Raw genomic sequence first — 16,012 nt, forward strand, 5'->3', positions numbered from 1 at the left:
ATTTTGAGGAAATGTTTTGAGGAAGAAAATTTAAGTGAAGTCAGTCTTATTTGCTTGAGTGTGTACGGCACTGTGCAGACCTTTGAGGGTGAGGCCTGGAGTGTGTTACAGTGTGTGTGAGAGCATCTATGAGGCTAAAACCTGACCTGAGTTTTTGAGGGGAACCTCCACCTCGCCCTCTGTGTCACATTTCACACACTCAGGTGTCGTTACTTCACTGGTTATGACAAGCACACACACACACAAAGTGGCAAAAGTTTTAATGAGTCGGTCGAAGAAGTGAGAGTGTAGCAGCTGCGTGTGTGTCGTGCTGAAACAACAGCAGGGGCTCGGCTCTCTCCGCTAGCCCTCCAGATGCTGCCGGGTGCCTGAAAGCAGGTTTGGGTGCAGGCCAGGGGGGTGGAAAGCGGGTGCTCCCAGTCTGAGAGAGGAAGGCGGACCAACATTCCTTCAAACACCCAGGAGTTGTTGGCAGGAATGTGTTAAGTTTCAACTTTCAAAGTGAGGTTTCTTTTTCTTTTTTCTTTTTTTTCCCCAACTGAAATTTAAAGATTCACCTCAGAATGTCCCTTTGTATCCTTGTGAGTGCTCCTACAAAGCAGCGCAGGCCAAAGGGTTAAGCATGTAATTCATCAAAATAAAATTAATAACGAGGGTCTTCCTCTTAGAAAACGCTGGAAAAAAAAAAAAACAACCCTGTTTGCTGCCAACTTGCCTGTGGTGACAGTAAACATTCCAGAGCCGGGCTGGAGTTTGGACTTGCCATTATCTGCCACAGCTGTGACAACGCCTGTTGGCCGCAGGTTTGTGGCTGGCCACACTGTGTTTACCTGGAAATGAATCTGAAAAGCGGCTGGACTGGGAAGGCACACAAGCCAGCTAAATAAAACCGGAGAGTGGTCATTGCAATGAGATGCAGTGGGAGGGAGTCCAAAGTTATTGCACTGGCCTCAGTGGGTCAGCGCGCAAACACAGGCGTAAACGCTCTAAGGATATCCTCAAATACGCACCTTTTGATATTGAGAGGAATGTGGCGAGGAATGCCATTGGATATGGTTTATGTTGACTGTATCCAGGACATGGCGTCTCTCTTGTCATGTTAAAGGGTCTCATGTTGACCGCTGCCCTTCATTTATCAAACAAGGTGACAGTTTATCTATCGGACCACAGGAGGAGAATACAGAAGGAGGGAGAGGCGCCCAGATCAGATGACACTAAAGAATTGGAGTTCTTAGGAGCTCAGACATTTGCAGGGTCCTGATAAAATGCTCAGTCCAGCATCTGTAGGCCCCGCATGTGCTTATAAAGGAGTTTATGTTTCACTTTGGGGTTGCCAGGTGGTGAAATTCACCTGTGACTGATTCCCCAAAATATAGCTTCAGAAATATGGATCAAAATTCATTTATTAATGAGTCATTAACATTTATTACCCCAGGCTTGAGGAAAGCCAGACACCCCTGAGGATTTATTAATGATTTATTAGCAACGTCATCGCCACCAAATAGTAAGAATCTACACAAAGCTTCGAACATGTCTTCTGTTCAGTAGAAGTAGAAGGGGCGAGATTTAGGTTTGAATCGATGCAGTTAAAAGGGAATGAAAACACAGACAAACTGAGAGAAGTGCAGACGATTTGAACAAAAGACCAACCATATATATATATATATATATATATATATATATATATATATATAGTGTGTGTGTGTGTGTACTAGGGGTTGGGAAAAATTCCCATCATGATGTCCACAAGCTTCTTTTCACTATAGCGATAGTGTTTGTCACATGTATGCTCAGGAACGTAAAACCACATCACTCACGACATCTAAAAATCTTCATCCTGTTGGTCCTGCAGGAGAGGATTATTTCTCACATTACAGAAGTTTGTTGGTGTTTTTGTTTTGTTTTTTTTAAAGAAATGTGACATCACATTTGCTTTTCAGCACCAGTGTAGTGCAGGATATGACCCACTGCAACCCTCCTTGTCTAAAATACCATTTATGAAATGAAATACTGTGGTGCTGCTGAGATTTTCACATCATATTTCGACAAAAACTCTTCGTTTGACACAGATTTGCACAAACATCGCACATTTTAGTGGATTTTGGCATGAAAATAAGAACAATGATGTAATTAACAAACCTTCCCTTTTTCATTCTTTTTTTTTTTTTATTCCAGATAGTTCAAAAAATCCAGGATAAAATAATGCAGTCATGTATATATGGATAGATGGATAGATAGAGATTGATAGATATATATGGATAGATAGGTGTAGATCTATAGATTTATTACCAGGCCTGATATCTCACCAAATTCTCTCTCTATCTGTCTCTCTCGCTCTCTCTCTCTCACACGCACACACACACACACACACACACACACACACACACTCCCTCTCTCTCCCTCTGATTGAGCTGATCACATGTCAGGCCTCCTCCTTGTGTCTCTCTGAACTTCCTAAGCAACAGGGATGATGGGATGTGTATTCCAGCCAAAAGATTTAATATCACCAAATCAGCACATTGTTATTCATTAGTGGACCAACCGCAGAGTCAATACACATTTAATCACAGACTGAAGGCAATTAAAACAGGAGGGGAGCTGCACTAGTGCTATGTTAATTAACGCGCCAGGCTCCCATGGGACGCTATACGTCGAACTATCACTACAATCAAACTCCTGCTGTAATCCACCAGGAGCGCCCGGCGTTCATACTTGGATGCGGAGCTGTCAGAGCCCCGTCAGAGCCCCGTCAGAGTGGACGAGAGGACAAAGCAGGTCTGCTGATTAAAAAGTTGTAATTGTCTTTCTAATCCTGACTGACTGGAAGGACGAAGCCCGGTGGTAGAAGCTTCTCCATGACAGCTTTTAATCTAAGTTTCTACTGATATAACCGTTTGAAATCAGAGTGTAATTCTTCCTCTGATCCCGAATCTGCTGCCACCAGCCTCTTGAGGAAGCACACATGCGCGCGCACCCACACACACACACACACACACACACACACACACACACACACACATCTCCACTCTACATCTGAGAGGCTTTTGGCCTATTTCCTTTTTCCATCACTCAGTCAGTCGGTGGGGTTTCTATCTGCTGCTGTCTTATCTGTATTCCGGGCTTGATGGGAAATTCAAGTTTGGGATTACCTCTGACTGCTGACCCGAGCCATCTCAGACAACTGGTCAGCCCCTCTATTATCCTCATGCTTCAGAGCACCTCACAACAAAAAGCTCAGGCTCTCCTGGCTGCCGTATCTGTGCCTCAGCGCTCGCCGTGATTCTTATGCATGGGAGAGAAATTAAAGGCTGATAGTGGGGAATTTATATCAGGTCCACATTAGAAGAGAGCCTATCTTCTCCCAGGCAGTTGTCTCCTTCCTGTATGGACCGAGGGCCCATCCATATGCAGATGGCTAATTTGTAGTGTTTACAGAGGAGCGTAGAGGGGGCCGACAGCTCATGAAGAAGGCTGAAAAGGGGCTGCCTACGTGTCACCCCAGGAGCCTGGTGGTAAAACCGGCCCTCGCAGAGCAACAACATAAGTGTCCAATCTGTGTTTGCTTACCCGTGGACACCGATGGCTCAGTCCTGGTCTGGGGGGCCCGTAAATTCTGCCTTTTTTACAGGCCCTGACAGCTAACAGGCTATTGGGAACAGAGACCCAATGACACAGCCACTCAACAGATTAGCACCTCATCAGCCTCCTACAGCTTCGAACAAATACGGCCCCAGCCTCCTTTAAGACACAATAGGGCCACCAGCGCTAAACAGCCCCCCGCCAAGAGAGCCCCCACCTTTCCCTGCTGCAAAACTTCCTGGTCTGCTCTTTCTCTGGGCCACAGCTGCATCAAGGGGTCCTTCCTCAGTCCCCGGGGCCCACCCCAACTCCAATTGGCAAGATGTGTGTATTTCAGGTGAGCAAATATTGCCACTTGCCTGAGAGGTCAATGGCCAGCCTTTTCAGGAGGAGGGGGGCGGGGGGGTTGCGTATTGCGCCTGGCTGCTTTTTTGGGTTCATGTGGCCTCACACAGCAACCAGGCCATAGGATGGGTCAGGGGAATTCTCCGGCCACAGCTGGAGTCAGCAACTCAAACATACCTACACAGCCCCTCCGCATTTTCCCAGAGCAGGAAACTGTTTCCAGCTTTCATTTCCCCTCTAATTGACTTTTACCACCAAAGATTTGATGATTGGACAAGCCACCACACACACAGCTCCACCTATGTTCCCTTCAATGTTCTCTAAAAGATCTCATCATTTCATCAACGCCTGTAAAACGACGCTCGTGATCCAGATTACTGGGCGATAAGTAAACATCCAAAGTGGGACTTGTCAGCTGTTCGCCATGTTTTGGACACTTCAGTCTCCTAAGACTGGAGGTATAAATGCCCTCTGCTGCTGCATTCATTTGTCGACTGCGTCTTAATGTGGAAAAAAGTAAATAGAGAAACCATACTGTGTGCTGTGAGATTGTGCTAGAGATTGGAGCGAGAGTGTTTCTGGGGATTTGTGCCCTTCAACAAGGACAGAGGACGCCAAAGTCCCTAACAGGAGAGAACGCAACTTTACTCCAGTTAATTATTACAGCGTTGTCAGTTATAGGTCGTTGAATAAATCACCTGATGTCCCGGTCGTGAGTGGAAGACCCTCAGATAAAGACCTGGACCAGAGCTGAAGGCCAGCTCAGGTAAAGACTGCGAGCCTGTCGCTGTAGTCAGTTGTGTATTAGGTCAGAAGATGGTGTGTAAGTACTGAGGACCACCTTGATCTCCCGGCAAGTCAAACAAGAAGTGTGGGTAGTCGTGTCCTGAGAGGCCCTCTGTGCCGTTGCAGTGAAATAGAACTGTCCCAGAAAGCAAACAAGATCTCTCCTCATCTCTCCCACACCAACCTTGTCTGGGTGATAGGTTTTTCTGTTGTTCTGTTTGTTTGTTTGTTTGTTTGTTTGGTCTGGAGCCCATGGATACCCAGCATGGAGCAGAGAGGGGAAACGGAGGGAAGGACCTGGAGGATCGTGCGTATATGTATGTGTGTGTGTGGGGGGGGGGGGGTGACACACAGACCTCCCCTTGAGGTGACGAGAGACCTGCCGAGAAGCTACCAGGCAAAGCTGCTCAACAAATATATGCAAACCCAAAGACCTGTGCAACAAAGGGGGGGGTGGCTGGCGGAAGCCCGATGGTCCCATCTTCATTGTTGTTAGTTCCCTCGAGCCTCCCCCCACTCCCACTGACGAGCGCGCAGAAAATATCTAACAACACGCAAAATACTTCCATTTCCAGATATCATTTCTAACTTTTTTAGAGAGCAAAATGCTTCAGCTCTCATCCTGACCTCCGAGAAAACTCTGATTACTCCAGTACAGTTTGACTGCGGCATCCTGCAAACACTGACACCTTCTGGCTGCAAAGAGAACTACTCTCTTACTGACAGCTGCACAATTACACTTAAATCCTGACTTCAAACATCACGAGTCACCCATGCCTCAACCTTAGAATGCTGAGGGTGATTATAAACTCACTCTAAAACAGTGCAATGAAAACAAATTCATTTCTGCCTGATAAACGTAATTTGTGTTTGATTTCTTTTCCTCCCACCAGGTGTGACACCCACGCCTTCATTTCATAAGCGGTAATAACTGATTTCTCTAATGAAAAGTCATTCAGTGTGAGCTGAAGGCTTCATGTTTGCACTTTGGGGGTGGGGGTGGAGCCTATCCCAGCTGACATTGGGCGAGAGGCGGGGTTCACCCTGGACGGGTCACCGGTCCATCGCGGGGCCATCAGGAGCAAATAGGGTTCAGTATCTTGCTCAAGGACACTTGGACATGGTCACCGGTGGAAGTGAGGATCGAACCAGCGACCCTTCAGTTGCTAGACGGCCACTCTACCTCTGAGCCATGCTGCCCCCTCCCTTCTAACATCCATAATGTAATAATGATGAAATAATAACAAATGAACTTATTGAAACAGTTGGAATCAAAGTGCGCATTGTTTGAGATGAAAAGTTGAAAAAAAGTTACGTTCTGATTTGAAATGCGAGCTGCATAAAAGTGTTGTATTTCTTGTACATGAATGATTTTGAATAATGCCGTGTGGAGCCTGGTTCACCAGCACACAAGCACTACGGAGAGCAAACTGACGTGAGCTAAATCCAGAGTTCCCAATTCATGGTCAAGAGGAGATTGAAAAATCATAAGAAAGCCCAAAAAATACACTCCAACTGCTATGAAGTATTGGATTTTAAATCAGTTTGGATTTAGCTGCATTTGGACTGGCTCTTTACTGCATGCGGCGTTGATATGCTTCCCCTACCTCTAGCCTAGCTGGAGTTGTATGTGTGGAACACCTTTGTCTTGGGGGCCCTGAGCTGAAACGTTGAGGACCCTTGAGCACGATACAGTCAGTGAGAGCCAGGAAATGTGAAAAGGTTTTATTCTCTTACTATTGGTCAACCGCCCAGCCCTACAGTGAAGTATTATCGAAGTACATCAAACTACAGCGCATAAAATGAATGTAACTGTTTTAAAGGTGTTATACCTCTGTCCTGCCAGAGGAGGGAGACATTGCACTCTTTTTCCAATCTTCCTATTTTCTCTCTTCTGCAGATGCACATTTTTTCTCCTCATTGTTGTATTTAATTTGGCAACACAAGTACATTTCACGATATCTGAAGACAGGCAGTTGGCTTCATTCACCTCTGAACGTGTGGACTGACTCTGCTCAATATAAATGCCACTGTCTCCCTCCTGGGGGTTAATGGGGTCATGTGTCCTGCACATCTTGAAATCATTCAAGCAAACAGATGAAGGAGCGCAGCGCTGAATATCCATTAGAGAGAGAGAGAGAGTGTCTCATCAGTAGATAGTCGGTGATTGCTTACAGTGGTCAGCCACCATCACTGCGGTGGCCGGTAAAATGCAGAGACGACAGCTGCGTGTAGTTTATGGTGGACGGCATCATTGACAACACAGTTCTAAAAATAAGACATTTTATTCATACTGCCGGAGTTGAACCCAGGTTGGATTCTTGAAGGGATTCCACGATAGCATTTATCATGAGGGATTTCAAAGTGGTCCACAAACCCCCACATCACCACCACCCTCTTTAAGCGTGTCATTATGCCCCTGCGGTGAGCGACAGGGGCCGGCCGACTGCCCGATGTGGTGCAGCAATCACATCCAGCTGCTGAGAAACACATGACATGTGAAACCGCTACACACTCACTCAGTCACCACCACGCAACTTGAAAAAAACTACACGGCTCATACATGAACAGACGCATGGGAGCATGTAGTTAGGATGTTGAATGAAGCACAGAGGCGTCGCTTTCCTTCTCAGATAAGACGTTGTGTCTTTATTCCATCGGTATGTACTGAAATATACAAAACACTGACACCTGCCATTCCAGCAGCAACAAAGACAGGAAAGGACGACAGGATTGTACTCCCAAAACAATCTGTAGTATACTACACTCCCATGTGAACCAAGGTTTTTCTCTACTACTGTCGGGGCAGTCCAGACAACATAACACACACCAAAGGAATGGACAATATTTTGTTCTAGGTCAAATCTAGCTTGGCCGCTGCTGGCGGTGCAATGCTTCAGATACCCACAGACACCAAAAACACATATTCCAGAATTGGAGTGCTTCCAAAGTCACACCCCAGTACAGAAAAGAGTACACAGAGACACAATACTCGAACACACAGTCCACTGATGGATTTAGGCTAATACTGAACACAAGAATCGGCTCTGTTATTGCTGTTCAGGACAATTTGGGGTCAAAGAAACATTAAAATAAGACCATATTTGGACCTGGTGTCTCTTGTCTAGGAGAAGACTGATAAATCTTTGCTGCTGCTGTCACATCACACTCCAAACAATTAAGACTCATGTTGAATGAACACAGAAGGGGACACAGCAGCTGATGTCCGTCTGAGCCGCAGCGGCGCTCTGCTCTCTGTAGCAGCAATAGACTTTCTATTCAGTTGCTATGTTCAACGGTGATATAGTGCAAAAATCTACCACAATTACTAAATACATTACAAAAAACAAATGTAGAAATACATATGATTGTTCCAGTTTCATTCCTAAGGACAGTCTCACAAACAGTTTGGAAACGAGAACAAAATGTGTGAAGTTCTCAGACACTAAATCCCTTGTGAAAAGTGCCCTTTACTCCTGGGGTGAGCTCTCTCTCTCTCTCTCTCTCTCTCTCTCTCTCTCTCTCTCTCTCTCTCTCTCTCTCTCTCTCTCTCTCTCTCTCTCTCTCTCACATAAAGAACAGAGCCATATTATTACTCAGAATTATTCTAAATTGTGTATACAATGACTAAACTATCGAGAGACTCATAATTGTTCATACAAATGAACCAAACTTGAGCAAATCCATGGAATGTTTTAGAATCGTGCAAAGAGAACACGCTTCTCCCCTGACAGTTTTTTTTAATGCTTTTCCGTGGCTCGCCGTCTCCATCTGCCTGCTGCTGGTAGCAGTGCAGCGTGCTGCTCATTCTGTGGGGGTTTCCCCGTCCTTAAGCCTTTGGAGAGTGATTCTCCACTTGTAGGCCTCTCTTTGTTTCCACAACAGTTCTGAAGGGAAAATCCACCACTCCCAAAGCTTCACGCAAAAAGTCCCCGTGACGATCCTCTTCCTCAATACATGTGGGTGTAGTAAGTCCCCTCCACCACTAGGGGTCCTCTTCCATGTCATCAAGGTTGGGAGCCATGATGAAGTGTTTGGGGTAATCAAGGCTGTGCTCATCTGCATACTCCTCCCAGCGCGCGTCGTCGCTCTCATGGGTGATGTAGCGTTCACCTCGTCGCGTCTCGAACTCCCTGAGGTCAAGCCATGTCTGATAGTCCTGAGGAGAAAAGAAACCTGCTGTCAGTAAAACCTCCTCTGTGAGAAACAGAACACGTTTCAAAATAAAAGCATTTGTCACCTGTAACCAGGGATGGCTGAGACACTTGTCAACGCTGTACCTCTTCCTCATCTTGACTTGGAGAAGATTATTGATCAGATCTGTGGCTGTGAGGGAAGATGTGCACATTATACACTGTAACCCAAAGATCTAAAAAAATAAATAAATACATTTCAACATAAATGTCCAACTTAAAAAAAAAAAGACACTCTTAAGTTACAAAGCAAAAGTCCAGGTTCTCCTTCTGACTAAACAGCAAGAATACCCTCATCACTTGTGTCATCTCTAACACCGTATGTGGGAAGAGCTGCATCTTGGGCAGACGGGGAGATTTGAAGGTGATTCATATCAAGTTCAGACAGCCCAGACGTGTAGGTGGAGGACAGCGCTGGGGCTACGTGTCTGGTGATCATTGACGCTGAGCACTCAGGGTGGCGAGGGGCATGAAAAAGGAACAAGTTGAAACATCTCTTCTTACCCTCTGCTGAGATGTCTTTCCAGGGTGTAGGAGGGTACATGAAGGCAGCATTTTGGATCTGGTCATTAATGTCCTCATCCTCATTGAAAGGGAACGTCCCGCTCAAGCTGACGTATACGATCACTCCCACCGACCACATGTCTAAGGAGCGGTTGTAGCCTTTACTTCGCAGCACCTCTGGAGCCAGGTACGCCGGCGTGCCCACGACTGACCGCCGGAAAGACTTCTCACCGATGATGCGGGCGAAGCCAAAGTCACACAGTTTTACCTGGAAGGCATTAAAATGAGTCGACGTGTACACACCCACGCACCTGCTTGTACTCACTCAGATCCTTGTTGCTCTACCTGAGGAAAGGGCTCTGCAGATGCCAGTAGTACATTCTCAGGCTTCAAGTCACAGTGAACAATGTTTTTGAAGTGCAGATGTCTCAAGGCCACCAGGATCTGTAGCAAACCAAAATTGATGAACAGATTTAGCTCCAAAACCCAGAAGACAATACTCTAAACTGCAGGGCTGAAATGTTTCATGCACCTTATGGTATAAACAGGCCAGGGTTTGTATGATCTCTGGTGCTGCCATATGGAAAAATAAAAGCAGTATAAGCATACTAATACCCCTAAATACTTCCATCTTGACCAATACCTTTGCATAAATACATATGATCTCATCTCATCATCCCATCTATATTCACGTGGCAAGGCATAAGTTAGCACGGCACGCATGTCTGCCAATGGCCCTCCACCAAAACCACAGCGCGCCTGGCTCCCCTATCCTGACCCTGGCTTTGACAGAAGTCCTCGTGGCCACATCAGAGCCAGGCTCGCCGCAGCTAATGGGACTGTTGTTAATGGCCCCACTCCTGTTTGGGATCCAGGATCCACGGAGGCCCAGGGGCCTGCTGCTCTTCTAATCAGCCCACAAAGCCACCAGCACATTGCAGGCTGTAATCCACGAGCAGGGAGGAGGCCGTGATGCCATGCAGAGCAATCCCGTAAACAATTCCCCCACAATCAGGCCACCACAAGAATAAACAGCCCTGAGGCGAGAGACAGGGCTCATGCTCAGTGGGCTAACACACCCCAGAAAGAGAGGGGAGACAGAGCAGACAACCATGGTAGACACACAGACAAGATGCAAAGTGCTTCCAAGTGGTGGAATTTAAATGGATAAAGTGTAATAGAATGACATTCATCTTCATATGTGGGCGATGCCATGAGGCCACTGGGCATCATATTCAGAGTTTGCACATGAGGACTGGCATCTCGAATGTGTATCTCACACACCTGTGTGACGAGGAACTTGGTGATTCGTTCAGGGAGTTTGCTCTTCTCACTGGACAGGATCATTTCCAGCATGTCGCCGTGAAGCTTCTCCATGACCACAAACACTCTCTCCGGCGTCTCAAACATGCACTCCAAGTTGACGATACCTGGGTGATGCAGATTCTGAAGAGGACAAAGACATCGTCTTGGTGACGGTCGGTCATGGTGAAGGAATCAATTCTTCTTCGCTGCTTTAAGACAGTAACCTACTCAGTTGTGGTGTGCTCCCACTGGCAACTCCTCTTTGGGTGGAGCTAATACGATGTCAGCCATGTGGTGACATTTATTGGAGGGTGACTGTCACAATACAAAGTTCTCTGCTTCATTCTCTGGATAGATTTGTTATGTGTGTGTAGTTGTTTTTTATTACACACTGCTGGGGAAGTAAGTCTTGTGTATTTTGAATGAAAAAATGTGTTTGTTTCAGAAGATCTCTACTTCTAAAGAGGAGGCAGGAACACTGACATATGTGGGAGAGCTGAAACTACAGCTTCTTACACTGCGAATCCACAGTTCACCCTGAACTGCTGAATATTAGATGTGTTTTTGATGTTAACGCAGAATTCTGCTCCTCCTCACCTGTAATATGGCCACCTCGTTCCTTAGCTGGCTCTCTTGCTTGGTGGGAAATCTCATTTTGTCTATAACCTTGATGGCCACGTCTCTGCCACTCTTCCTGTGTTTACCTAGAACATTATGACACGTGTAAAGTGTTCTTCTGATATCATGTCTTATATGTAGTATTACTGTAGTGGAAAAGACCAACATACCTCCGTACACAATGCCGAACTGGCCTGATCCCAGAACTTCATCAGAGAATATTTGGTAAACAGAGGCGATATCCTATACAGAGACAATGTGCACAGTTTAATTGCTAGCAGCAGTCAGCTAAGTGGTAACATCATTGCTCCTGATATTGCCAAATATTCAACTTCAACTCCATGCAGAAGTGAAAGAGACTGAAGTCACTTGAACAGAAAATGAGACCATGGCTTCCTTTTAAGTTCCTGGTAAATTTCTGGTTTCACCACAACAGATACTTCAATAGCACGTGAATCCCTATACTGGGGGAACTGTGCAACATGGTTTACACACACACACACACACACACACAAGAGCCCCACTCACCACATTCTCTTGGATCTGGCAGTTGGACACGGATATGCTGATGGACAGCTCTTCTGGAGGGGAAAACACATGACTTTAAGCAGTGACTCCAGCAGGCGAGCCACCCTTCAGCTATCACAGGCCGAGGTGTATTGCTCCCAGATTGGGGTCTTTTTCCCACAAGCTTATCACAGATGCATGAAATAAGTCACAGCTCCACATAATGAAGCATTTTATTACACAATAAACTGGCTATAAAATTGATCTGGGAAGCTATGTGTGACCGAATGGCGCAAGTATGCAGCGTGTTTCATAACTGCGAATTTAGACAGTCACTGGGGCTCTTTCCACCGATGAACAGAAGGCCTGAGATAAAAGGAGGGAGGACATGATGCGATCATGCTTTCGCTAATGTTGGACACAAACCTGTTGTCGTGCTTTATGGTGACACTGACATTTGAAGATTGATCGCCTTTTCCAAGCTGATCTTTCTAAACTCGAATGACCCCAGCTCACAGACAGTCTGTCTCACTTTCTACTGTCATGCCTGCTGAACTTCCTCCAGCTTCTTGGTATGAACGCAGGGTTCCCCTGACCAGTGAAGGCAAAGCTGGGATACCCGAGCGGGTTTTTTTGTCTACCTCAACCAAGCCAATGCAATTAGAAATTTGTGCAGACGTGTTTTTGCTCCACCTCATTAATCTAAGCAGCACTTGAATGTTTAGTCAAAGCACCAGTTGGCTATAATTCAGCATCATGTTGAGATAAAACAAGGATTTTAAATCGTGACTGAAACAGGTCACAAATCTTTCTGTATATAAGCATCATTATTAGCAACAATTTTGTTAATTTAATGAGGTCAGACATTATGGACTGAACTTCCATTTTATATAAACACCACACGAACACAAATATTTAATGACGTATAATGAGACCGACAAACTAAGCAGACACGCGCTGTAAAAGTACCTCATTGTTATTTGAGTTTGACAGCCATTCAAGTGTGCTGATGCTGTAGATGGGAGGAGAGCTGTGTGATATGCTGTACTTACTATGATCTTTGCCCTGAGCCGCAGCGCTCGCTACGCTGGGCTGGGGGGTGACAGGCATCAGGGCCTGTCTGATGGCCTTCTCCCAGCCCTGAGCCACCTCCATCCCCACACCTGAGGCTGCCAGAGCAGGGCTGTGGTAGTGGCTGCCATTGTTCTCCCCAACGTAGTAGACCATGGTGGCGGTGATGATCTCAAAGCAGTGAGGGTTGCTGCCCTGGGCCAGATTACTGTAGTCTCTGGACTGTTCCACCTGGAGGATCTCAGACAGAGGAATCTCCTGGAGGAAGGAGGCAACAGACAGATGAAATCCCATAAATTCAACAACATGTTCAACGACAATAACACATAAGCTATACAAAAAAGTCCACAAAACACAACATGTTTTCCTTTAGGAGGAGATGTAAAAAGTGAGAAAAGGAGCAGAAAATCCCCAAATAATTGAATACAATGATACACTAAACTAACGAACCATGGAAATACCGGGTTCACAACAGCAGATGATAGACAATAAACATTTTAAAAGGAAATATAATTAATAAAACATAAGTCTTCTTACCGAGTGGACAGGTTTCTTTCCTGTAAAATGCATTACGTTGCGTCTTGAAATTAAAATGCACAATAAGCTTAACCAAATGACACAATTCTCTCCTAATCAAATATCTGCAGGTTAGACATGTCTCCCTTGCTACAATAAAATATCTGCATAAAGGAAGTAAAACTCACACTCCAAGAAGCTTCACTGATAGTTTTGTCCCAGTTCTAACTTCTCCTTTACCCGTCTCTGTCTTACAAGAACTCTCACAAAGGACAGTTGTGGCACACTTTAAAAGTCCCCCTTCCCCTCCATCTTCTCTGTCAAATCAAAGAGAGGAGGGAGGGTCGAAAAATAAAAAAACATTTAGAGGTTTTAGCCAATCAGGGCTCACAGAGGCACACGCTGTCCCCTTCCGCGTGGCTCACCACAGAGTATCAGATGAAGTGCTTGTGGTTAGCGGGACCGGGTCACGTGATCAGGCCCTGCGGCGGCTGAAGCGCTCTGGTTCCCTGATTACAAGGCAGGGCCAGCCAGAGGCCCCATCTGAGCACAAGCCGCTGGCGCTGCCGCTAGAAAGACTACTGTTCTGCGGGGTCGTGTGTGAGTGGGTTGCATTTGTGACAGGGCTCAATCTGGCAGAGACAAAGAGAAGCCCCCCTCACCCCATAAAAGGGTCTTCAGAGAAAGCCACAAGTACAGGGGTCTCATCTTCAAACGGGGAGCCGTTATGGCTTCCAAATGGAGAAAATGGCTGCCATGCCTGGCGAGTGAGCCAACACGCGACCGCCACTAATCAGATTGGAGGTATAAAGAAAAGGGGAGAGGGGAGGACAGCGGCCACACACTGATGAGCAACAGGCTAGCAACTTCAGAGAAATGAAAGGAAAATGCCCAAGACGAAAGGTTTCCCGGATTGAGACTTGGCATGTGGGGAACCAGCATCTGGGGTCTTTGAAAGGAAATTCCCGACAGTCTCCTATATGCACAGGAAAATCTCTCACCTTATCTATCATGGATATAAATGTGCCACTGTGGGGCAAAAAGGCATGGAACAAAGCAGAAAGTTGGGAATATAAAAACAGGGTATTTGCAGCTAACCTTCAATTAAACTCCTGAAGGTCTTAAACATAGCTGAGTGCCAAGTTGATAATAAACAACCACATAAAGCTGCAAGTAAACACACCCTGAGTCGTCCATCCCTGCTGAGGTTTCCTCTCCGAGGACTCGGTGGCAGGGGATACAGGGCGTGACATAATTAAGGGAATTATGTTTCTCAGGTTTGTTTCACAGTCAGCATAAGATTAAGAAGATCGACTACAGATGCGGCTGCGTTGACAACCACCTGTCTCTCAGGTGCACAGCATGCTAACGCTGAAACCTCTCCTGCATCCTACACACCATCACAACTCTGACCACAGCTCAAGGAGGTGTCAACGTCTCAAAACACACATAGCCGCATGAACAATAAAATGATTACACCCCCACCCTGCACACAACCACCAACACACATGTGGAAGTGTTTACCTTGCAGGCTGCAGCGAGCTCCCTCACTCCTCCTCACTGTGTAATTACTGTGCTATTAAGCCCCTGCGGCAGTGTAATGACTGGCTACGGCTCTGCCACTGAGCAGGAAGTGTCAGACATTCTCTCCTCCTGATTTTACACGGAGGAATGACTTTCACTGGCTGAGATGAGCAAAGTGCGACCTGATTTGTATTTGACCAGATGACATCAGTAGGTGTGAATAATTGTGGGATTCCAGGGTTTATTCTGTACTTCAGCTTTTGTTCCGAAACCCCCCCAAACGTCTGCCAGTCAGCTCATGCAGGAGAGGGACGAGGCTGCAGGTTGAAAAACCACAGGGGAAATTCCGGTGGGCCAAACTGACCTGAGGATAGTTTACAGTTACAACACGAGCTGCAGCTGAGTCACCCAGCGACCGCAGATACCTCGCAAGAGAGTGACAGACGATATTCTAACGCGGATATGAAAATGGCCTTGGTACGCCTTCTCTTGAGTTCGAAGAGGTGCAACTGGTTATTCGTGAAGTGAACTGAACTGCTTGAACCTGCTCCGTTTGCTGACATGAAAGCTACTTCAGGTCTAACGTGAAGCTTTTTCAGAGACGATAGCCTTATGCTTACTTTGTAGAACTTGGCTCCCGTGTCGTTCTGGAAGAGACTCAGACTTTTGCTGTCCAGCCTCCAGTAATGTCTCTTCCGCTGTGAAAAAGGAGAACAAGAACTCTAAGTTAGTCCAAATGGCATCATGTACGTCCCCTACCATATATTACTGAGGTCTAATACTTGGTTCCAGGAGGAATACACCTTTTGTGCTGAGCTCAACACATGAACAGCTTTGGTAGAAGCCCATTTTTGACTGGCCTCCTCTGTTGGACTTTGGGGTAATCAGTCTTACCAGGTTGTCCCTGCTGGTATAATGAACCATCCAGCCTTCCTTCACCACCGTGGAGCTCCGCCTCTTGGTGTGTTTGATGGACTGGACCACCCGCATCAGTGGGATGTTGCTGCTAGTGGAGGGGCTAGACGCATACACACAGAAAAAAAGACCCTACTGATTAAAACTCT

The 16,012-nt window shown here is 46.2% G+C and overlaps 1 protein-coding gene across 3 annotated transcripts in view; it reads right to left on the reverse strand.

The window, feature by feature from the left end:
* Positions 1-6,608: 6,608 nt before the first annotated feature.
* Positions 6,609-16,012, reverse strand: part of prkd3 (protein kinase D3) — a 38,332-nt gene continuing 28,928 nt past the window's right edge. For 2 of the 3 annotated variants that reach the window (XM_086182011.1, XM_086182012.1), the window contains exons 9-19: positions 15,843-15,966; positions 15,569-15,646; positions 12,890-13,166; positions 11,859-11,911; positions 11,501-11,573; positions 11,310-11,416; positions 10,692-10,853; positions 9,753-9,851; positions 9,408-9,675; positions 8,951-9,036; positions 6,609-8,869 (exon numbers count right to left, since the gene is read on the reverse strand). In XM_086182011.1, coding sequence (XP_086038137.1) covers positions 8,696-8,869; positions 8,951-9,036; positions 9,408-9,675; positions 9,753-9,851; positions 10,692-10,853; positions 11,310-11,416; positions 11,501-11,573; positions 11,859-11,911; positions 12,890-13,166; positions 15,569-15,646; positions 15,843-15,966 — 1,501 coding nt within the window. In that variant the 3' untranslated portion in view covers positions 6,609-8,695. The remainder of the gene's footprint in view (positions 8,870-8,950; positions 9,037-9,407; positions 9,676-9,752; positions 9,852-10,691; positions 10,854-11,309; positions 11,417-11,500; positions 11,574-11,858; positions 11,912-12,889; positions 13,167-15,568; positions 15,647-15,842; positions 15,967-16,012) is intronic. The other variant, XM_086182013.1, reaches the window with a different exon arrangement.

This window comes from Aulostomus chinensis, chromosome 17, assembly GCF_037954235.1.
Source record: "Aulostomus chinensis isolate RoL2024-O1b breed Wild chromosome 17, RoL_Achi_v1.0, whole genome shotgun sequence".
Lineage (NCBI taxonomy): Eukaryota > Metazoa > Chordata > Actinopteri > Syngnathiformes > Aulostomidae > Aulostomus > Aulostomus chinensis.